This window comes from Brassica napus, chromosome C9, assembly GCF_020379485.1.
Source record: "Brassica napus cultivar Da-Ae chromosome C9, Da-Ae, whole genome shotgun sequence".
NCBI classification, from domain to species: domain Eukaryota; kingdom Viridiplantae; phylum Streptophyta; class Magnoliopsida; order Brassicales; family Brassicaceae; genus Brassica; species Brassica napus.
Genome location: NC_063452.1, coordinates 30,789,729 through 30,814,048, shown reverse-complemented (window position 1 = coordinate 30,814,048; position 24,320 = coordinate 30,789,729). Strand labels below are relative to the sequence as shown.

At 37.9% G+C, this 24,320-nt stretch overlaps 3 protein-coding genes and 1 pseudogene across 3 annotated transcripts; 3 read left to right on the top strand and 1 right to left on the bottom strand.

Annotated features, from left to right (window-relative positions):
- The first annotated feature begins 2,100 nt into the window (after positions 1-2,100).
- Positions 2,101-2,802, top strand: LOC125592586 (secreted RxLR effector protein 161-like). Its single transcript, XM_048767842.1, has one exon. It carries the CDS (start codon positions 2,101-2,103, stop codon positions 2,800-2,802), a length of 702 nt encoding a protein of 233 aa, XP_048623799.1.
- Positions 2,803-7,802: 5,000 nt separating this feature from the next.
- Positions 7,803-17,052, top strand: LOC106393668 (immune-associated nucleotide-binding protein 13-like). Its single transcript, XM_048768358.1, has 7 exons — positions 7,803-7,826; positions 14,094-14,329; positions 14,413-14,541; positions 14,577-14,716; positions 16,240-16,407; positions 16,505-16,639; positions 16,735-17,052. The coding sequence occupies exons 2-7, from the start codon at positions 14,104-14,106 to the stop codon at positions 16,945-16,947; spliced, it is 1,011 nt and encodes a 336-aa protein (XP_048624315.1). The 5' UTR covers positions 7,803-7,826; positions 14,094-14,103; the 3' UTR covers positions 16,948-17,052.
- Positions 16,923-18,955, bottom strand: LOC106394449 (annotated as a pseudogene).
- Positions 18,956-19,497: 542 nt separating this feature from the next.
- Positions 19,498-21,744, top strand: LOC106393667. The gene is made up of 2 exons (XM_013834341.1): positions 19,498-20,503; positions 20,567-21,744. The coding sequence occupies exons 1-2, from the start codon at positions 19,498-19,500 to the stop codon at positions 21,742-21,744; spliced, it is 2,184 nt and encodes a 727-aa protein (XP_013689795.1).
- The last annotated feature ends 2,576 nt before the right edge of the window (positions 21,745-24,320 follow it).

The window sequence follows — 24,320 nt, the reverse complement described above, 5'->3', positions numbered from 1 at the left end:
CATACATAAGTCTTTATTAGGTATTGGAGTACCGCATGGAGTTCTCGGAGACATTTGGGTGTATTTGGAGCTCGAAAGAGGTGTAAAGGTGATCATTGGACGAGCAGAGCGTTGGGAGCGACTTCCCGGAGCGACACCGTCAAGTCGCTCGGACCTGCCTTATCAGAGCGACCTTACTAGAGCGATGCTGAGAAGTCGCTCGGCATTTCATCTCGGTGGAAGCCGAAAACTGACCCGGAGCGACCTATCAGAGCGACCACTCCAGGTCGCTCCCGAAGCCCATAGCGACTTGGCCAGAGTGACACCTCGAGGTCGCTCGCATTTCTATCGCGTGACGACAACACAATGGAGCCAGAGCGACCTCTCAGAGCGACCCACTGAGGTCGCTCCCGAAGCCCGGAGCGACGTGCTGAGGTCGCTCCGCGTCTATTTGTTTGGCCGAATTCATGTTTTCTCAAGGGCCTTTTGGTCATTTCATTATGCACGTTTTTACTTTTCAAAACCTATGTTTTAAGTACCTTTTGTAGCCACCAGACATCTTTATCTTTTGTTCTGAAGAGAACCACCAAAAACCTTGGAAAAGGGGATCTCTTTGATTCATTGATCACATGTTCTACTGTTGATTTCTATTTTATTATCTGTAATTTCTCTACATGATTAATCTGAAATCCAGTATGGGTTTAAGAGGAATCATGAAGAGTAGTGAGTAATCCACTCTTGAATTCATGGGTTATGGAGATTAAGGGTGATTAGGCTAGATCTAGGATGTTATAGTGTAGATCTTTTTTATTTCTTGCTAGTAGAGTATTCATAATGCATCTTCTGAGTTGACCTCTCAAAAGTTGATCTTTAGGCATTTTCCACCCACAAGGTGTTTGATGAAATGCCTGAGACAACTCTCCTAAGCTTTTAACATACTTTACCAAAGACATTTGTTGTTAAAGGTGTTAAGATAGCCAATAGACTTGTTAGTAATGATTGATTTCATATTATTCAACCAAAGACATTTGATGTTTGAAATATGTTAGTAAATGAACATTCATCTAGACATAGAGTTTGTTTAAGATTGTGTCTAAGCTTAAGGTTGATAGTTTGATTGATCATTTGCTATCCTTAGTTCGAAACTTGATCACCCAAGGTCTAATCCCTATGCCCATGAGTTATCTTTTCCCTTAGTCAAGAAAGTATCATTCTGTGATTGCTTTCTAGTATTAGTAGTAGTTTAAAACCCATCTAAATCATTGGTTGCACTTAGATTAAGTGAGTACTTACATTCTCGGTGCTTTGATATCCCTCAGAACTGGTTCGACAATCACTTATACTACAATAATTGTCTTAGGAGCCTTGAAAACTCCTAACATCACTACCACCTGGGAGAAAAGTTGTGACTTGCAAGTGGATTTATAAGCTAAAAGAAGGTCAGTCACCAGAAGAGAGAGTCAAGTATAAATCTCGAGTTGTTGCTAGAGTTTTCAGTCAAAAAGAAGGCGTGGACTACAATGAGATATTCTCACCCGTGGTCAGACACACCTCTATCAGAGTGCTATTGGTGATAGTAGCACGTCAGGATCTAGAGTTGGAGCAACTTGATGTGAAGACTGCTTTTCTTCATGGAGAGCTTGAGGAGGAGATCTATATGACTCAGCCTGAGGGTTTTCTATTTCTTGGTAAAGAAGATCGTGTGTGCAAGTTGAGGAAGTCGCTGTATGGACTTAAGCAGTCTCCTAGACAGTGGTACAAGAGGTTTGACAGCTATATTGTCAAGTTGGGCTACGATAGGAGTCCTTATGACTGTTGTGTCTACATGAGCAAGGTGGAGGATGAGTCGTATATCTACCTGGTGTTGTATGTAGACGACATACTGATAGCTGCCAAGAAGAAGTGTTATGTTCAGAAGTTGAAAGAACTACTGAGTTCTGAGTTTGAGATGAAAGATTTGGGTGCTGCGAGGAAGATTCTAGGAATCGAGATCTTCAGGGATAGGACAAAGAAGAAGCTGTTCTAGTCACAAAAGCCTACATTGAAAAGGTTTTGACAAGATTCAGGATGCTTAATGTTAAGCCTGTCGATACTCCATGTGCTGCAAATTTTCATCCTACCATGAGTGATGAAATGTCTGAAGTGGAAATCGATTATATGTCACGTGTTCCTTATGCTAGTGATGTAGGAAGTTTGATGTATGCTATGGTTTGTACAAGACCAGATCTTGCACACGCAGTCAGTGTTGTGAGTAGGTTCATGGTTCAGCCGCGAAAGGACCACTGGATCGCTGTGAAGAGGATTTTTCGGTACCTTAAGGGTACATCTGATATTGGTCTTGTCTATGGAGACAAGGATCCGAGACTGGTTACTGGGTATTTTGATTCGGATCATGCAGGAGATGTGGACAGCATGAGATCTATGACTGGTTACGTATTTACTTTGGGTGGTTCTGTTGTGAGCTGGAAGGCGACTTTGCAGTCGACAGTGACTTTGTCTACAACTGAGGCAGAGTATATGGCATTGACAGAAGCTGCTAAGGAGGCAATATGGTTGAGAGGATTGGTCAATGATCTTGGTCTTCATCATGATCAGGCTACTGTGTTTTGTGATAGCTTAAGTGCTATCTGCTTAGCCAAGGATCAGGTTCGTCATGAGAGAACCAAGCATATCGATGTAAGATACCATTTTCTGAGAGATGAGAAGAGGATTGAAGTGAAGAAGGTAGGAACGACTGATAATCTTGCGGATATGTTCACTAAGCCGGTTCCTCATAGCAAGTTCAAGCATTGTCTTGATTTGCTAAACATCTCAAGCTGTTAAATCTGGCCCTGATGGGCGTTTGGCCCTGAGGGGCATCTGGCTCGAAGAGAGCATCTGGCCCAAGTGAGGGCATCTGGCTCTGAGGAGCATCTGGTCCGACGGGACATCTGACATCTGAGTTCGATGGAACATCTGAGCAAAGAGAGAGTCTGGTACATCTGTATTCTGAGAACGAAGAAGTGCATTCTGGTACATCTGATATTCAAGTCAAGGTAGAGATTTGTTGAATAATGCCTTGAATATGTTGGGCCTTAGTTTTTTGAGGCCCACTAGTGCTAGGGTTTTCCGGGACACAATTATATATATTTTGTGCGTCCTCTAAACCTAGTTAGCAGCCGTAAAGAAACTAGATCTGATCTTCTTGTAGACAGATCTCTGTAAGTCCTCCATCAATAAAATCTCTCTTTGCCCGTGGACGTAGCCATTAGGGGTGAACCACGTTAAATCTTTGTGTCTTTCTTTATTATTTATCCATCTGTTAATCTCTATCTTCTTACATCCGTCACAACAGTACTCAAGCTGTAATCCCAAACAAAACTTTGTTTTCCAAGATCTTTCATCTCAAACTCTTTCTTGAGATATTCAACTGTTTGGGAAATTGTATCCAGAAGTTCCTATGATATTCAGATCATATACTTTGATGATTATCAATATTGTTCTCGAGAACTTGTTGTACTTTCAGCTCAATACTCTCTAGTACTTTCATTATCCAGTGGACCATATAAATATGCAGTCACTACATCAACTTGCTGCAAGTCTAATTTTCTCTCTTATATAGCCAAACTTATGAGAAATCTAAAAGTAGTTGCATCCACCACATGAGAGTATGTCTCCTCATAATTTATTACTGGTGTTTGTGAGAATCCTTATGCAACATCAGCTTTATATCTCACGATTTCTATTCCTCACAAGACCCATTTATATCCACTGGTTTTAACATCATATGGCGTCTTAATCATATGGCCAAATACGTCTTTCTTCTTTAAACTATTTAACCCCACGTTTCCATTCAATCCAATCTTTTCTACGAGTGCGCACTCTTATATTGACGTGGGTTCATGATCCTCGCTTATATTCATAAATTCAAGTGCTACCTTGTATGCAAATAAATCATCTTATGTCGACATTCCTTATTGGTTCCATTATGTTCCAGACATGATATAATCGATTGAGATTCATTATTATCAGGACCTTTAATACTTTGCAGCTTGGCGTCCCAAGCTACATTGTTTGGTACCTGTACCTTAGAGCCGACCGGCCTTATCTCCATGTCTGGGATGGTTTCCTTAGTAACCTTGGGTTTGGATTTTGATTATCATTCTCTGCACTTTTCTTTTGTTTCCGAGGATTCTTATCTTTTGGAACCTATTTGGTCTACCACGTTTCATACGTTGTCTAGACTCTGTAGCAACTTGACTGTGTCTCTTCTTGGACATCAAATTCGTTGGTGCTTTACAAGCTGGTTTATATATGAATTAGTCATTCTTTTTCGGGTCAGCAAATGTGTCTCGCATTTGATTAGCTAGCTTTGTAAATGTATAATCTTTGGATGTATATTTCACATTCTTTAGTCCGAGCATCTTGCCAAGACATTGATGGTTGATTCATTCTATTTCTTTTACCATTCTTTTACCAGCTTTATTATTTTTTTCTCCTCGTGGTCTTAAAATAATCCGTGTACCTGGCCTCAAATATAATCACCTATAGTTGGCTCTAAGTACTTTATTATTGTGGGAGAATCATATCCAACATATATCTCATCCTCCTTTTGAGGTCCCATCTTAGTTCTCTGTGGTGGAGCAATTAGTACATTGATAACACATCCAAATATCTTATGATGGGGTATGTCTTGCTCTTGACTCGTTAATAATTGTGATAGGGGATATCTATGCTCACTAAATGGCCTGATGTGTATTAACTTAGGTGCATGTAAATTTCGTGTGGCACAAGCTGTGAATGAGAGTTTTGACCTCATAAGTTATGGTCTATCAATCAGCTATTTGCGTTTTAAAAGATTTCGGCCAAGCCGTTCTTGGTATGGACATGTATCACAAAATTGTCCACACTTACCCTCATAGACATACCATAATCATTTAAACGCTTGGAACATGTATTCACCAGTATTATCTAGACGTATAGTCTTTATTTATGAAAAGGGGCTCATAGCCGTTTTACTGGTGATGGCCTAATGAGTTTCCCTTGTGTTCATGCTACACAGGTGAGATTCTTTGGGATAACTCTTCTTATCTTTTAATGTGTGCCTTTTGAATATCAATTTTCGCATCATGTTTGGACCAGGATGGCCAATCCGGTCGTGCCATAAAGTGTATATTTTCACAGGCTTTTAGCCTCTATCATACTGATCTATGCATAGTATAGGTCAGTAGAGAATGCAGGTATAGTCTTTAGGACTTATTATGGCGTTGAGTGATTTTATACATATATCTTTAAAACTAAATAGGCTGCTCTTGCTCTTAGAGCTGAGTACATATAAGGCATCACTGATTTCTAGATGCATACCCTTAGGCAATAATATATTAGCCTAGCCATAGTCTTCTTTCAGACTGGCGATACCTGCTTTAGTACTTATATTGACGTTTTTCAGTATACTCATATAGAAAAATCATTCATTCATTTAATCTAAGCAGACAATGTAATAGAAATAAACTCAAGGAGATAAAAATCAGATAAAGCATACAAGCAAAGCAATCACACAAGTTTGATGTCAAAATCAGATTATCAACTTGATTCTTTTAGGCAATCATAAGTCTCATATTCCATAAGATCAACTTGATCATGTTCGAAATTATTTTCACAATCTTTATAGACCAAGTGGGTTTCAGGATTCTTCCCTTTCAGACTTTCTTTGATAGAGGTCACAAAAATGTTTGGGAGTCCTTCATATCTTTGCCCAATGGTTCCCCATTCCACATCTATGGCACACTGATTTGGTCGAGCTTTGTGGTTTAAAGGATATACCACGGCCATTGCCTTGACCATGGCTCAAATTGGGTTGATACCCACGGCCTCTGCCATAGTGATTCCCACGGCCAAATGTGTTATAGTGGCCATGACCACGTCCTTTCCACCGTCCACGGCCATGACCGTGTGGTCTATCATTCTGGACGTGGTTACCTTTTTTTTCTTTTATGCGGCCTTATTGGTATCAGGTAATGGGGTTAATCCAGGAGTCTCAATTCACTGTTTCTCATCAGTAATCCATTATTTTGCCCAGTTAGCAATAGACTCATCCACGGACTTATAGTCCTTGATTCTGGGATTCTTCCAATCAAATAGGGGCTTTGGTAATAACACCGTTCTTTGGTGATCATATCTCGATTTTTAACTCTGTCCAAAGGTCTAGAGGATTCTCTATAGTCAGATACTGATCTTTGAGACTCTTAATAAGATGATGGCTAATAATTAATATTGCCATGTATCAATCTTTCTCATTGGCATTATTGCTTCTATGATACATTCACTAAGCATTTTTGACTTTAGGATAATCTTTGTATCCAATGCCCACCTTAAATAATTATCTCCAGAGAGATTTAGGGCAGCAAAATCCAGGTTGATTTTCGACATCTCAAATCATATATCACTCAATATTTATGTATAATTTTCATGCGGTCTTACTCTTAAAAAAAATCAATTCGGATTTCAATCTTGTGAGGACAATGAGACTATCAATCTTAAAGGCATTTAATCAATCAGTCAATTTCTAGCAAGTCTCAGCAATACTATTTCTATGTGCTCATAATATTATGGTTTATCAAGACTAGCAAAAATAGATTCAATTAATCATGCAATTAGAGTTTAAAAATCAATGGATTTTAGAAAGACTAGTAAAAATATTTATTAATCACTCAATCAGTTTCAAAGCTGATTTTAGCAATACTATAATATAGATTTCAAGCATGAATTTCAATGAATCAGTTTCATGGCTGATTTTAGCAATACTAGAATATAGATATCAAGCATGAATTTCAATGAATCAGTTTCAAGGCTGATTGGTATTTAGCATAAACCATGTGTAAATAATTTATCTAGTATCCGAATTTATCAAACCTCAAAAACATATAATCAGATCAATCAATTTAATCAAACTTACCATACAATCTTAAACCTCAAGACATTAAATTTTATCATGAATCTATCAACCTAGCATACAGATTCTCAATTCTCAAAGACATCCAAATCAGATCAATATAACCTATCATACGGATTATTTAGGGTTTCTATTTAAAACAGATCAGATTATAAAACTATCAATCCTAGCAGATGATATTAAACCTCAAGAATCATGCAATCAGATTTTAACCTCAAGAATCATGCAATCAGATCAATCAGCCTTGGACTGAAGCTGATCGGGGACGCGAGCTGGAACAGATGCGGGAACAAGAGACGTGATCGGGGTTTAGGGTTCGTCGGATCGCCGGCTAGGGTTAGAGTTTTAGGGTTTTTCGATTTGGGTATTAACTTAGGGATTTAGTGTTTCGTGCTGATAACGTGTTATAAATGTAATGAAAAAGTCTATCTATATTCATAACATAGAGGTTTCTTATATAGGAGATTACACCGTCATAGATAAATAGAAATATTACTAATCATAATCTCTTTGTTATGAACTATCCACAATCTGGTTCATAACAAAGTTTTATTTATTTCTAATTCAAATTACTATTTATACTCTTATAGAAAGATATAATATTGTAATATAAGTATTAAATACAACACTTCCGTATAAAAAGAGAATATAGGAGCGCCATTCGACCAACAAATTGGTAAAGATTGTTATCTTTCTATTTGATTCTTTGCTTGTTTACTTTCTCTTAGATTGTGTTTAAGAAAATTGTTTATTATATTCTTACTTTAAAGACCTCCTCACCGTTATTCTTTTCTTTTTCCTTCCTTTTATGTTTACTTTCCTTCTTCATTTGTCGAATGAATCTAAATGTTTTTTCCTCTATAAATTTAAAAATATTTTCCTTTGCTTTCTAACTTGGGAATTGAGATACACAAATGTAATTGGTGATAAGTTTCTCTTTGTTAAGATTTGAGAAAATATTTGTAAGAATGCGTTGTGTATTTCTTATTGCTTACACCACTATATATAGTGGTTCATACAAGGTGGAATCAAAAGGGAGACTTGATTACAAAGATACTCTACATAATGACATGGTCAAACTCATAAAGACTAAAGTTGAATGGATCTTCCATGTGGCTGGATGTAAACCTCCAATGGACTCTAATCTTGAACTTGTATGGTCTAGGTTATGGACCATCCACTTCATGATTCATAACACTCCCCCTTAGATGCCATAACCATATAGGGTTTGTAACATGCTAATGTTGCCTCATTAAAACCTCTCCCGGAAAACCCAAAACCCAATGTGGTAAAAAGGGAAACCAGAGAAAGGAAAAAGAGTACAACACACATTACTCCCCCTGATTTGGACATCACTGAAGGTCCTTGAGTCTATGTGTGCCAATCTTGTTGCGTGAACTTCCGGAATGTGCAAGAGGGCAATGATTTGGTGAAGAGGTCGGCTGAGTTTTCACTAGACCGGATCTGAAGGACGTTGACCTCTCCAGCTTTCTTCAACTCATGGGTAAAGAAGAACGTGGGTAGAATATGTTTGGTTCGGTCACCTTTGATATACATGTCTTTGAGTTGAGCAATGCAAGCTGCATTATCTTCATATATGATGGTCGGACCCGTTGGGTCGCATATGGACGCATAATGTGGTCCTATACCTTTTGTTCAAAGATGAACTTCGATCTTATAGCTTATCTTTATGATAGCTTATTCATTCATACCACAACTTGGTTGGTTCATGCTGAGAATTCGACCAACCATAAGTATTACCAAAATTTGGCTAATTTGTGGTGATGGTCTATAACATTTTCTAAGGTTTAATGAATAACCATTTAACCTATCTTAGGCTGGTTAGTATAAAACACAAGGAATTTAAAATTCCTCTATGGACTGATTTGAATTGTTCTTATAGAACTCTTCACTTGCTTACATGTAGTAATTTAATTCAGTCCATGAACAACTTTAGGAAAATGCTGTTCAAGAGAACTTCTTTTCTCATCTTTTGATTCTGAGCTCAATACCGTTTGGTAAACCTTTTGGTACCAATAATATTATCATCATCATCCAGTGAGTCATATATAGCATACTACATCTTTTGAATTTCTTCCAGACATCATATGTAGTGAAATATGTAGTAGTATCCACCACATTGGATTATATAGACCTTTCCCGGTCTGTCTCACGATTTATCCTTCTTTCAGGATTTATATATTCACTGGGCATCATATGGCGTTTACATATTCATGGCCAATACAATACGCCTTTTATATATCACTTTAAACCCCACGTTTCTTTCATTATTCATTATGAGTACTCTTGTGTGGGTTTATGATCCTCGATACATATCTTTGTATTCATGTGCTACATACTTGCGCATTTTCTATGAATGTATGTGTCGACACACTTATATATATATATATATAGTTCCTTTTAGTTCCAGACATGGTATAAATCAATTTGAGATTTCATTATCTAGGACCTTAATAACCTTATAACTTGGCGTCCCAAGCTATATGGTATGGTACCTAGTTGTTCAGCTGGCCAGCCTTATATCTCAATGTCTGGAATGGTTTCCTTTAATAAAACTCGGATTTTATCTCATGCACCTTTCTTTCTTTCCGAGGTTCCTTAGAATTTATGGAACTTTATTTGGAACATTTATTTGGTCTATCTTATATAGACTTTGTAGCAACTTGGTTGTGTCTTTAAGACATCAAAACCGTGTGGTGCTAAGCTGGGATGACATAGTCATTCTTTCTCTCGGGTCAATGTGTCTGGCATTTTATTTTGCTATCATTGTAGCATATGGACGTCTATAAATTATTTTCTAGTCCGAGGATCTTTGCCAAGACATTGATGGTTGATACCAGATGGTAGATACCATTCTTTATCATTCTTTATACCAGCTTATTACTTTTCTCCTTTCATTGTTGGATATTCGGATTCATAAACCTTATGTAATCCTTGTTCCTTGGTCTATAATTAGATCACCCATTTTGGCTCAAGGTTTCTTTTAAACTTATGGAGAAAGTATATTCATAATATATATCCAACATATATTCCCAATCCTCTTTATGAGATTCTAAGATCACATGATCTTAGATGGCACATATATTTGTGGTGGATTCTTTCATAATATCTTAAGATGATATATGTCTGGACTCATGACCCGTATCAGTCTGAGGTGGGAATATCTATGATCACTTATATGGCCTGATATAATTACTATGGCCTGATGCAGGTTCATTCTTTTATAACTCATGGTGTCCCCAAGCATATGGACTTTTAGAATTTGAACCTTATAGGTAATGGTCTTTATATCAAATTCAACCAATATGTAATATGGTTGTGGACCATGTTTCACGGATTTTAGTATGGTCATGTATCATGGGATTTGTCCTCACTCCCCCTCATGAACATACTCAAATTCGTGGTGCTTGGGACAATAAATTCCCTTGTGCATAGATATATTGCACACACGTGAGATCTTATGGGATAACATTTGTGCCCTTTTAAATATTTGCATCATAATCCGAATGGCTAAGTATGGTAATGCCATCTAAGTGATAAATTTCGTGGGTTAATCAAACATGATTGCCCTGGCTATTTGCCTAATATCATATTGATCACTAGATCAATAGAGAATGTAGTCTCGACCACTTAGGCGATTTTAATTTAGGTACTCTTATTCCCTTTTGTCCATTGTTGGAAACCATTTTTTCTTCTTAATTCAATGGACCTTATAGGGTGAATATAATGCCATTTAGGCAAAGCCTTGGTCGAGCTTCTTTTCCTTTCTTTCAAGGAATGTCCAGTTGAGTTCAAGAGTATTTTATAACTGAGCCTGGATGGCAGAGCATGTCGTGCCATTTGTCAAAGGCTTCTTTGAACTCTTTGGAAAAGTGAGTTGGGGTATTAATCCTCAATCATATTTATCTTGGCACAATAAAGGCATATAGATATAGTTTCTTATCAAACAACAGTTTGAATAAGATAATGATGAACTCAAAGTAATTCATTTTATTAAAGAAGTCGTGTAAAGCAAAGTATCAAGGCAATTCATGAAACATAAACTCAGGAAACATGAAAATGAGAATGTCAAAAGACAATTATATAATATGGCCTTCACAATGCATGTGTTGCCATATGGCGCTCAACTTCAGCTTCATCAGCTATAGGAGGCCTCATCTCATTATTCTTTAGCTCAATGTATCTTTTCTGAAGCTTGTCAAATCTGTTGATGGTATCTTTGATTTTCTGCTTTCTTTGTTCAGAAGCCAAAAGATATGACAAAAGGTCATTATAAGTGGTGAACTTCTTAGCCGTGTGTAGCAACAGCACATCCTTTGGATGGAATGTGGAGTAGGTCTTATATAATAAAGAATAATGTGTTATCCTTTCACCACATAGTTCAAGACTATAAGCAATATCCATCAGAGCAGAATTATATTTGTCCACGGATTCAAAATCCTGGAATCTGAGGATCTCCCATTCATGGTTGGCCTTTTGCCACGATACCGGTTTGAACCTTTTCCTTAACTGTAACCAAAGGTCACAAGGATCCTCAACATGGAGATACAGGTCTCTTAATTCCTCAGTGAGATGATAACGAATAATCGTTATAGCTCTATGCCTTTCACTGTCAATGATATCATTGTACTCATTGATGCATTGTCCGAGTCCTCTGGATCTCAGGGCAACAAGAGTATTCTTTACCCATTCTAGGTAATTATCTCCAGAGAGATTTAGGGCAGAGTAATCTGAGGGTTCAAATCTCGACATCTGAATATTTAACGAGTAATTCAAGCACTCAGAATTCTATGTAAGCAATAGAATAAATCAATGTATATGATTTCAATAAGGCTTTCCCCCAAATCATATAATCTATTTGCTTAAGCAATCTTAGTATGAGAATGATCAATTGATCATTGCATCTAGTAATCCTTTTAATTATAATTCAAATTGGATTGATTATAAATATAGGGTATTAAGGCCCTTTAGAATTTGAATAAGGATCAATCATCATTTTATTAAATTAGATCAAGCAAGATGGATGAAATCAAGCAAATGCATGGATCAAGAAATAGCTGAATGCATGTTCAGAACTAAGCATTGGACTTAAACAATCTATATGTGATTCCTAATGCATGAGGATATTTGGTTTTCAAAGATCATAAAGCAAAAACCGATTCCTTCCCCCTTTTACAGGGTAAACCAAGACAAGAAAATTTTATAATTTTCAGGATATGTCTAGAAAAAATTCAATTAGATTTTCAATCAATCGGTTTCAAAGCTGGTTTATGTTTTTAAATTAAACAAACATGCTTAACTTTAAAAATAACCAATTTAATCTAATTAGATGCAAGCAATATGAACCAATTTAGATTTTATTTTAAATGCCCCATGATTAGAATGATCTATTATATGTATGCATGCTCAGTTTTAATAAAACTATATGACAAGCGGATGCATGGAAATGATCAGTTCATGATATGTGTATGATCTAACAAATTACTAATCCATGTTTGTTCTAATAGATGCTATCAGGTATGTATATATGATCAGTATATAATTTAATCATCACAAAATCAGTTTTCAAGGTTGGTTTTTAGATCAAGATAAATTTATATCATTTGTTCAAACTATAATGAACCGATTTCAAGGCCGGTTTAGATTTAGATAAATTTTGACAAACAACTATATTTTGACAAACAACTATTTGATCAAATGATTTCAACTTAGTATTTATTTTAGCCTATGTCATAACTATTTAAATCAAGACTATATGTTATAATATTTTGATAAATACTACCTAGTCAAAGATATGCATTTAAAACAATCATAAAAGTTTTAAATTTTGATCAGTTACAATATAAAACATCAATGGTCAAAGATATGCATTGATTATGATTTAAGTTTTGATATCTTTGGGTTTGACTGAAAGATTATGGCTGAAAAGATTGTGGCCGGAAAAGGTCATGGCCGGAAAAAAAATCATGGCCGGATTTGGATTTAAGGGTTCAGCCGATTATTGGTTAGAGTTTAGGGGATTGATAAAAATCAAGCAAAAAGGATTTAGGGAATTGATATGTATAATGGCCATCAAGATACATATCTGGTTATAAAACAAACAAGGGGGTTTGAGATTTTGATGTGGATAAGTGCCGATTTGGATCGGTAAGCACATCGAATGGGAATAAGATTTTGATGGCCAGCTTATTCATCCGGCTATACAGCCGGTAATACGGCCAAACAAAGATTATGGGTTTCAATCCTTTAGTCAATCCGGATTTAAGGCCGGATCAAAATAGGAGAAAGGGAAACTGATTTTAAGGCTTGCTAGCTAAAAGGGGTTTATGATTTTCTCTAATATCTTTTATAATTTCAAATAGTTTTTAGAAACAAGATTCATATAGATCTTAGATTATAAATAAGTTTTATAAGTTTTTAGAGATTCTTAGATCTTCAGAGATTCAAATAATTTTAGAATCAAGATTCATATAGATCTTAGATTCAAGATTAATATTTGTGATAATTTTAGATCTATAGATTTTTATAAGTTTTATGATTCAAATAGATCTAATAATCAGGATTCAGATATGTGGTGTTCTTAGATTTTATGGATAGATTAGTTTACCTTTTAGAAAACACCAAATTGATCTGAATGGACCACCGTGAGAGAGAGCTGATCCGCGGATGAGCTGGTTGAGAGAGAGGTGGAGGAGCTGGCCGGAAAACCATGAGAGGGATAGACTTGGCCGGCGGAGCAAGGCTGAGGGCCGGAAGAGATGGCCGGAAAAGAGATGATCGCCGGCGGATGGGATTGCTTAGGTGGAGAGAGTCTCGTGCTGATAACGTGTTAAGATTTGAGAGAAGATTTGTGAGAATGTGTTGTGTATTTCTTATTGCTTACACCACTATATATAGTGGTTCATACAAGGTGGAGTCAAAGGGAGAATTGATTACAAAGATACTCTACATAATGACATGGTCAAACTCATAAAGACTAAGGTTGAATGGGTCTTCCATGTGGCTGGATGTAAATCCCCAATGGACTCGAGTCTTGAACTTGTATGGTCTAGGTTATGGACCATCCACTTCATGATTCATAACACTTTAAGTTCTTGTTTACTTTTTTTTCTTTTCTTTTGTTCATTTCAAGAACCATTCACATGTCCTTTGGAATTTTCAGATTGGAAACAATGTCTTGGGAATCAAATGGAGTAAATGTGGAAGTTGATTGGAAACCTGAAAGAACTCTAGTCCTGCTTGGTCGGACTGGGAATGGTAAAAGTGCGACTGGAAATAGCATCCTAGGAGAAACAAAGTTCCTGTCAAAAACAAGAGGAATATTCATTACTAAAGAGTGTAAGCTACATACTTCTATGCAACCAAATGGTCAGAGAATCAATGTTATCGATACTCCTGGTGAGTTTTTGTGACACTATCTATTGTCAAATCCCACATTTTCTTAAAACGCACATTTAGATTAACTAGTGGGGTGCTTTCAGGTCTGTTCAGTGCTTCCTCGACGCCAGATTTCACCATCAGAGAAATTGTAAGATGCTTACGTCTGGCTAAAGACGGCATAGATGCAGTCATTCTGGTTTTCTCTGTGAGGAACTGGTTAACAGAAGAGGAGCAATTAACACTTCGAGTTTACAAAAAAAAACGAAGCAATTAACACTTCGCACATTAAAGATCCTTTTTGGAAGCCAGATCGTTGACTACATGATTGTGGTTTTCACCAATGGAGAAGCATTCGATGATGGAGATACACTTGATGACTATTTGGATGATTGTCCTGAGTTTCAGGTCGGTTAACATAATGCACCATATATATAATTACAGTAACTAGCTCAGCATATTTTGGTTTTTCGGTCCAGTGAATTTAGTTTTTGGTTCGGCTTGGATAAAAAGATTGGGAACAAACTATTATTCTAAGAGAATTTCTGGATTCAGTTTAGTTCTACGTTGCATGGAAGCTTCGTCGGACGTCCGTTTCCCGCTTCAAAACCGGAATCGGAATCGGAACCTTGTGGAAGCTTACGGAATCTCGATTCCAAAACATTTACAAAATATTCTCTTTAAAAACATGTTGGAAGCTTATGATTCCGTTTTGAAATCACGCTTCCGTTCTTTAAAAAAAATACAATGTCATATATCAATAAAAAATATAATCATAGTTTTTAATTTATATAAAATCCAAATTTTAATAGTAATGAATATAGAGAATATAAATATATAAATATTAAAATTAATACTATAAATTATCTTTATGTATTGAGGTTTTTATTAAACATATATCATATATTAAAATATATTGTGTCAATTATTTATGAAGTATTAAAAATAATTAATATAATAATTTATTTTAAACTTAATTTATGTGTATCTTCACATTTTTAATATGAAATCATTTCAAAATTATTATAAATGAATAAATACTTTATTTTAAATTTATATTGCATAATTCTTAGTCCTATTTTTTTTTAAATTCTTATATTTTAATATGTATATATATGTATATATATACATATGGATATACGCTTCCAACACGTATCCACTTTCTATTTTTTTTTTAAATCTCGCTTCTGCGCTTCCAAACGCTTCCGCTTCCACGTACCCGCTTCCGTTTCCATGTAACATAGGTTTAGTTCAGTTTCGGTTCCAGTTTTATGGATTTCTTTATTTTGGTAAGTTTCATGGATAATACTGATTTTGTGAAGAAAATATCAGACAATTCCATTTGTTGGATATAATATTGGGTAATTCAAATCATTTGAAATATTTTTGATAAGGAACAACCAGATAATTTTGTTTCTTTGGATAGTTCGGTTTGTAAATAGTATTTTAGAATATTTTATTATTTCACAACTAAAAGCAATTAATATTTTAAAGTATAGAAATTGTATTTTAAAATTTTATCCATTTGATTTTCAGTATGGTTTAATTTCTCAATTCCAAAAACATAGAAATCGTTCAAATATTTAAGAAATTTGGTATCAATTTTTGATATGGTTCGATTTCTTGGTTCCTGATAAATGTGTCATGACTAACAATAACCATTAAAACAATAAAAACGAAGAAAAAAACAATAGGAAAAAAATTATATAATATGAGCATAATATTTAGTACTTATTTTTCTTTCTTGTACCTGAGAAAAAAAAATTCTTATTATGTAATTCTTTAAAATAAAAAAATGAAAATAAACATGTATAAAAATAGTCCTTAAGTGGTGTAAAATTTTAAGAATTGAAAATAAATTCACTATTTCTATTTGGGTTAGCATTTGAAAACTAAATCTTTATTAACTATCAAGAATTGCGTCTTTATAGGATATTCTCAAAGAGTGTGATGACCGCAAGGTGCTGTTTGACAATAGGCGTAATATCCCAAAAAGCAAGAAAGACAAGCAAGTCCAGGATCTTCTCAACTTCGTGGAGCAAATCTCAAAGAAGAACAATGGAAAACCATTTATGGCTGACTTATCACTTGAGCTAAGGGTGAAAAACATAGACTCTTCAATAAAACAAGATTCCACATTTAGTTGCTTTGTTTAAATAAAACTAATCTGAAGTTACATCTTCATATCCATTTAAGGAGAACGAGGCTACGTTAGAGGAAAAACAAAAGCAGATTCAAGCAATGAAGGGTCAGTCGAAACAAGAGATAGCACAAGTTAAGAAGGAAATGGAGAAAACTTATAACGAAATGCTCGAAGGGATAAAAGGGAAGGTAATATATATATATATAATATTCACTTCATACATCAGTTATATAGAACGTTTACATATCATCACTATGTGCTGGGTTTTGTTGTCTCTGGTTAGATCGCTAACCAACTGAAGGAATCACTGAATGATGTGAAGGAGCAACTAGCTAAGGCACAAGTAGCGAGAGAAGAAGCCGAGAAAAAGATGTCTGAAATGCATAAGCTATCTTCTGATGAGATCAGGAGGCTGAGAGATCAACTCAACAACGCTGAGAGAGAAACCGCTAGATTGCGCAGACAGCAGCGTACACAAAAATGCTCTGTTCTTTAATCATATATAAATGCTATGCTCTACGATATCATATGAATCACTCAATCAAGATACCATAATGTATTTCATAAACAAACAATAAAACCAAAGTATGTCTTCATTATTTCACAAACACAAGTTTCCAACGAGTCTTGAAGGATTAATACCTTCGTTGTTCTTTGAATTACAATAACACCAAACATAGTTTATGTAGAGAGCTTCATATATCCATTAATTCAGCTTGTTTTTTCTCTGTCCAAGAGATTATCCAAGATGAATTTTCTTGTCGGGATCAGAGTAAGAACATCCATGGCCAGCTCCAGAGCCAGAACCCGTAGTCATAATGCTATGAGCAAAGTAATTGCGAGAGGCTAAGACCTCGATTGCTGTCATCTCTGTACCACTAACCATTTTGATGGTAGTGCTGTTGAAACCTCTCCACTTCTGCTATCTGACAACAAGACATTTTAATTAGCTATACTGAAGAATTTTCTAATGATGGATAGATGATTAATTGATGTGTTGAAGGAATAAACAAGCCCATTATATAATTAATTACCTTGGTTCGGAGATAGACACTCTCATTATCAAGCTCAATCTCCTGTATTACACCATATTCAAAGTTTTTTCACAAGAAATATTGGAGTGATCTTAATTAAAAAACTTAAAGCAACACTTTAATTTGAGATCTATTTACCCTTTTCTGCAGGTTCTCGATTTCAGCTAGAAGCAACTCATGCTATTTCTCGCAAGTACACAAAGCAGATTTAGAGAATATATTCAGGCGAACTAATATGATATATACACATAAAAGGTTATAAGAGTCTTAGGAGATGTTGTAGCTACATACATTCTTGGACCTGATTCTAGAGATTGCTTTCTCAAGGCGATTCTCAACCTGTTTTAGCTCCTTGACACTTAAGGCACTCAAAGAGTCTCCCATCAGATGCCTACAACAATATATATATATATATATATGTGTTGCAGTCAATATAAATAATATATAAAGTAATTAATAACTATAAATGAGGGCAGAAAACCTGTTGGAATTTTGAATCGTTTGGATCTGCTGCCTCAGCTTTGCAGATTCTTGTTGATAGTACTGTAATTTAAACACCCATCAGACTAAATATATACGCGTATATTTGATGTTATAATGAAGTATAGCGAGATGGAGAAAAAATAAAACCGCTGCATTAATCTCTTGGACAGAGTGAGTGTTGGTGTTATCAGAAGCCTTCTTGTACCTCTCAATGGTTGATCTTATGCTGTCACGGAAAAAAGAACCATCCAATTCACTCGGAACACTGAGTATATATATAAATACGTACTAGTGCATTTAATCACTGCGGTATTCTAATTCAGATGTCTATAGATGCATTCGTGTATAAAGGTTAATATAATGAAACATGAAAAATGCAAACATAGGCGTAAATGCAAAAGAAACAATAACGTTGAAGTAACCATATGCTTAGTTAAATTTATATATAGTATTTGTATAGGCCATAGCATTGGGAAACAAACAATATAAGGAGGCAACAGTGTGAAGTCAAACAGCTGATCGATAAAGTATGGAGAGAAGCCCATCACCTCCAAATCTCAGAAAGAATAGGAAGATGCAGGAAAGCCATCTCCAACTGGAGTACAAAACATTACGTTAACAGTCAGAAGCAAATATCCAAACTAAGAGAAAAACTGGATAAAGCAATGACTGACCTCGTGGCGGACGACACTCTCATCTCCTCCCTCAACAGAAACCTCCTCTTTGCTAACAAAGCAGAGGAGGAGTATTGGAAGCAAAGAAGTCGCCAAACGTGGCTAGCGCTGGGAGATAGAAATACTGCATATTTCCATGCTCAAACAAAAGGAAGAAGAGCGCGCAACCGGATCACTGTAATAGAAACCTCAGAGGGCATCCCGGTCTTCGAAGATGAACAGATAGTGGCAACAATCTCAACCTAATATTCTGGCATTTTTGAATCGACAAATCCCCCGGCATCGGAGTTGGTTCTCCAAGCCTTATCTCCATGTATTTCAGAGGCAACTAACGAGATGCTGATTGCCATCCCTTCACTCCGGGAAATCAAAACAGCTCTATTCTCCATACACCCTGATAAAGCCCCTGGACCTGACAGGTTTTCGGCAAGTTTCTTCCAATCCAACTGGGACATTGTGGGATCTGCAATAACAACCGAAATTCAGGAATTTTTCACAACTGGAGTCCTACCCTTCTCTATCAACTCTACGCACATCAGGCTAATTCCTAAGTTCACAGGAGCAAAATCTATGGCTGACTACAGGCCCATAGCCCTTTGTAATGTCTACTACAAAATCATCTCAAAAATTCTTTCCCTAAGATTAAAACCGGTGCTACAGGAGGTTATATCTGAGAATCAGTCTGCGTTCGTACGTGGTAGAGCTATCTCAGACAACGTCTTGATCACACATGAGATGCTCCATTACTTGAAAAACTCAGGAGCCACTATCCACTGCTCCATGGCTGTCAAGACAGACATCAGTAAGGCCAACGACAGATTGGAGTGGACTTTTATTAGATAGGTATTAGAAAGAATGGGGTTTGACCAATTGATCACACAATGCATGATGCAATGCATAACCACAGTTACTTACTCCTTTCTGATTAATAACGAGGTCGCGGGTAATGTGCATCCACAAAGGGAGATCCGTCAGGGAGATCCGCTGTCTCCGTACATCTTCATTCTGTGTGGAGAGGTTCTCTCAGGTCTCTGTAAGAAAGAACAAGCAAGAGGAACATTAGCTGGTCTGAAAGTGGCAAGAAATAGCCCAAACATCAACCACTTACTCTTTGCAGACGACACCATGTTCTTTACAAAAACCGATCCCCAATGCTGCGCTTCACTACTTAGTATACTTCACAGATATGAAGCAGTGTCCGGACAGAAGATAAACACGGCAAAGTCTTCTATCTCCTTCTCTGCAAAGACACCTCAGGACATCAGGCAGAGAGTTAAGGATCATCTCGGAATTGAAAAAGCAGGAGGGGTAGGAAAGTATCTTGGCTTACCTGAGCACTTCGGCAGGAAGAAGATAGATCTCTTTGCTTCCATTGTGGACAAGATCCATCAGAAGTCAGTAAGCTACAGCTCCCGATTCCTCTCCACTGCAGGCAGAGCCACTATGGTACAATCTGTACTATCCCCAATCCCCTCGTTTGCGATAACTTGTTTTGAGCTTCCTGTGGGATTATGCAAACAAATACAATCAGAGTTAACGAGATTCTGGTGGAACTCTAAGGAAGGTGAAAAGAAAATCTGCTGGACTTCATGGGATAAACTGACCTTACCTAAACAACTAGGCGGACTGGGTTTTCGAGATATCCAACTTTTCAATCAGGCGCTGCTAGCGAAAATAGGTTGGAGAATCATCACCAAGCCGGAGTGTCTACTAGCCAGAACCTTGCTAGGTAAATACTGTCACTCCACCTCTTTCCTCAAAGTCTCCAAGCCCTCCAATGGATCACACGGCTGGAAAAGAATCCTCCTTGGAAGAGACCTTCTCCTCAAGCACTTAGGTAAAGCAATAGGGGATGGAGAAAGTACGAAGGTCTGGTCAGAACCTTGGATTGGCAAATAAACTGAGCTCATTCCCCACGGTCCAGTGCCCCTGCAAGACCAAGATCTTTTGGTGTCGGACCTCCTTTCGAGAGAAACAAAGGAGTGGAACCAAGCTCTTATTGAGAAACTCCTCCCGGAACTGAAGGAACATATTCTCAGCATTCGTCCAAGCATCACTGGTACAAGCGACTCCTACATCTGGACACAGCAGAAATCGGGAATTTATTCAGCAAAATCAGGATATTATGCAGCACAAAGGGAAAAAATCCAATCGACATCTACACTCTTGGATCACCCTAACTGGAATTGGCAAAAGTACATCCGGAACCCAAAGCTGCTCCCTAAAGTGAAGTTCTTTATTTGGAGATGTGCGATAAACAATCTGCCTACTGGAGAGAACCTACAAAAGAGAGGCTTGCTAACTCATACCTTATGCACCAAATGTGGAGAAGTAGAAACTTTGGAGCACATATTGTTCCAATGCGAAACAGCCAAGAAAGTGTGGGAACTCTTCCCCTGGACAGTCACGCCAGATCCTCAAGACGTTTCCCCATTTCGCTCCATGCTCCAATCATCCTTCACCAAGGTAAATCTACCACCTCTGGGTACCTCCGCTAATCTCTTCGCTTGGATATGTTGGAGTTTGTGGCTTAACAGGAATCAGCTTACTTTTGAGAACAAACAAGTAGCCCCAATCGAAATTCTCTCCAAATCCATCCGGCTCCTCAAAGATTGGGAACACGCGCAGATCAAGCCACCCCAAGCCCCCAACATCCCACCGCCACTGTTCCCTAATCAGATCGCTGCGTCTTCAACCACCGTCTGCTTCACCGATGCGGCATGGAACAAAGCTACCAACGAAGCGGGTTTGGCTTGGATTTTCACAACCCGATCAGGACAGGAAATCAGCCGAGGCTGCCTCTATCAGGAACACGTCTCCTCAGCGCTCATGGCGGATTCTCTGGCGATACGGGCTGCTCTAGGACACGCCGCCTCGCTCGACATCACAATAATCTGGCTCAGATCAGACTGCAAAGGGCTTATTCAAGCCATCACCACGAATCATCGCTCGGTTGAACTCTTTGGGGTTCTTGCGGACATTGAATCGATTATCTCTACTGCTTTCCTTTCCTTTCACGCTTCTTTTCTTCCAAGATCACAAAATGGACCTGCTGACTCTCTTGCTAAGGCTTCACTTTGTAACAAAACTTCCCCACACTAAAACTCTTTCCCTTTTATGACATTTAATCAGTTGCTCAAAAAAAAAAAGGAGACAACAGTGTTGTCCAAAAAAAATGGAGACAACAGAAATCGTCATTATTATGTACTCTGAATAAAAGTATAGAACAATATAATGAATTTTCTTTGTATTCAAACCTATTGGGTTTTAACTGAAGGACGGAAGGCGGAGTTGAGATTGTCATATATATTAAAAAATGTTTTGGATATATAATAGGTGTGGTAACCGAAATTCGCACTGTCGATTTACGTTTAAATTAGGAAACTATGAAAACCCTAATTTCCCAGAAGTCCCGGATCTCTGCGAGAGCCAACGGCAACTGACCAAATATATGCGGAAATCATGAAATGATAACAAACGAGTTTAGAGAAAACAGTAGATCTTATTTCGAGTCCGCGTGAGAGCGTTGCGATCATTACAAGAGATCATAAAAGCTTTGGCCGCCAAGGCTGTCAGCGAGTTACCTAGTTCTAGCGGCCTAAAATCTCAAACCTAGTTGACTCGCAGCTCGATAGCAAAAGACGAAGAAAATACAGAAAATGTTTTTGATTGATTTCGGACTGAACCTTATGAAAGGCTGCCTACGTACCCCTTTCGAGGATTAAGCCGAACGTAGTTCAAGAGTGAACCAAGAGATCGAACTGCTTGTGCACATTCGTCTGATAATCGGGTACCAGTCATGGAAACAGAGCATGTCGAGAATAATGCCTAAGAGTTTCAAAGTGCCGAGAGTTCTGAGTCTAAAAAAGTTGTCCTTCATGCCTCTCGCCTAGGACTCCTTATATATTCGCTCCTAGGTCGGTTTACGCTTTTCCCCTTCTGCCCTTAAGCCGTCATAGCCTAAAAATGGAGATATTCCATTTTTTCCGATCTTCGTAATTATCTTCAAAATTTCGTATTTATCTGCGTAAACTTGACATTTATCTTTCCTTACGAACCAAGCGTAAACCGTCCCACGGTTTACGGGCTGCTGGTTAAGAAATCGTAAGGTGGGCTTCGAGTCATGCCTTAGGTCCCTTTGGGCCATCTTTCGACTTGAAGCGTTTATTACGACTTCTTTCGATAAAAACGAACTTTCCGCGGTTTTTATCGTAAAGTTTGATTGATGACTTCAAATGGCAGAAAACATGAAATGGGTTCGCTACGGTCTTCGGGAGACAGCATCGAAGGGTAGACGAGAATGCATGGATTCGTGTCGTATCGACGTTTCGGAAGAGCTCGGTCGCTACGTAGCGACCGAACGGAACGCACGCTCGTTCGCTACGTAGCGACCGAGCGGGACAAACGCTCGGTCGCTACGTAGCGACCGAGACGGACGCTCGGTCGCAACGTAGCGACCGAGATTTACGTAGCGGCCGAGCTTGGCTCAAGCTCGGTCGCTACGTAACGACCGAACTTGGCTCGAGCTCGGTCACTACGTAACGACCGAGCTTGGCTCGAGCTCGGTCACTACGTAGCGACCGAACGGGACGGACGCTCGGTCGCTACGTAGCGACCGAGCTTGGCTGGAGCTCGGTCGCTACGTAGCGACCGTGCGACCTTTTTTGGGCTTTTCTCCGATGTCTCGTGTTTCTTCCGCAGGGCTCTTCGTAAGAATAAATCTTTTCCGAAGATTTATTTTCGTAAAAACGTTCATGCCGATTTTTACGGACTTTCAGACATTGATTTCGTCGTTACCGATTTTGACCCCAACAGTTAGCCCCCCAGCTTGTTAGAACCATGAGCTTCTAGCATGAGGTTCTAGCGAGTGGCTGGGCAAGTTAGGCAAGTTAGGTGAGTTAGGCGGAATTTATGGTCGAAAAGGTCCGTGGTAAGTGGTATTCTCGCTCTTCTAAAAGTAGAACGCGATAAGATTGGGGCTGCACCTTATGACGGCTGCCTACGTACCCTTGTTGAAGGGATCAAGCCTTTCGTAGTTCGTCTTGGAGTTAAGGTTTGTATGACTAGTTTTCCAGCGAGACCTTTACGGTCTGGTTTTTATGTAGAGGTTATCAGGCGTGTTGCTGCCGATGGCATTTTATATGGGTGTAGAAGGAAGACTACGAGTTTTCATCTCGTAATCTAACTCTGTGTGAACTGCTATACATGTGATCTGTTTCGAGAGTTTTCCACAGTGTGTAAACTTGCGGGATTTCTGAAGACGCTCGAATATTGGCAAAGAGACAAATTTTGGGATCTCATATCAAGTTTTTTGATACTATGCCTAGAGATGTTAGAGACCAGTGCGCTGGGTTTAGAGCAAGACATAGGTTTACTCCTGGTTTTAGAGGGTGCGATGACTAATTCGACTTACGTATCCCGTTTCAGTTTCATCCTGATTCCATACCGATTTAAAGTCCGCAATAGGTTCTCGGCTTATACGACTTGTATGGTTGGAACCGAGCATCTCTCCAAGGACACTTTTTAAGCCTCCTGGAAGTGCTGACCCAAAAATTTTGGGTTTCTTTTATAGCGCTATTATCCTTGTCTCGGATGTACGAGAGTCATCTCTACGAGATGGCTAAGTCTGTTTAGGACGTTAAGAGTTTGTTGTGATCAGCAACAAACTTAATGGTTAA

Excerpts from the sequence above, each read along its gene's own strand:
- LOC125592586 (XM_048767842.1), top strand. The coding sequence starts at position 2,101 with ATGAGTGATGAAATGTCTGAAGTGGAAATCGATTATATGTCACGTGTT.
- LOC106393668 (XM_048768358.1), top strand. The coding sequence starts at position 14,104 with ATGTCTTGGGAATCAAATGGAGTAAATGTGGAAGTTGATTGGAAACCT. Across the intron at positions 14,542-14,576 it reads GAACTGGTTAACAGAAGAGG|AGCAATTAACACTTCGCACA; the intron begins AGCAATTAACAC and ends AAAAAAAAACGA. Across the intron at positions 16,408-16,504 it reads ACTTATCACTTGAGCTAAGG|GAGAACGAGGCTACGTTAGA; the intron begins GTGAAAAACATA and ends TATCCATTTAAG.
- LOC106393667 (XM_013834341.1), top strand. The coding sequence starts at position 19,498 with ATGGGGTTTGACCAATTGATCACACAATGCATGATGCAATGCATAACC. Across the intron at positions 20,504-20,566 it reads AGCAATAGGGGATGGAGAAA|TGCCCCTGCAAGACCAAGAT; the intron begins GTACGAAGGTCT and ends CCCACGGTCCAG.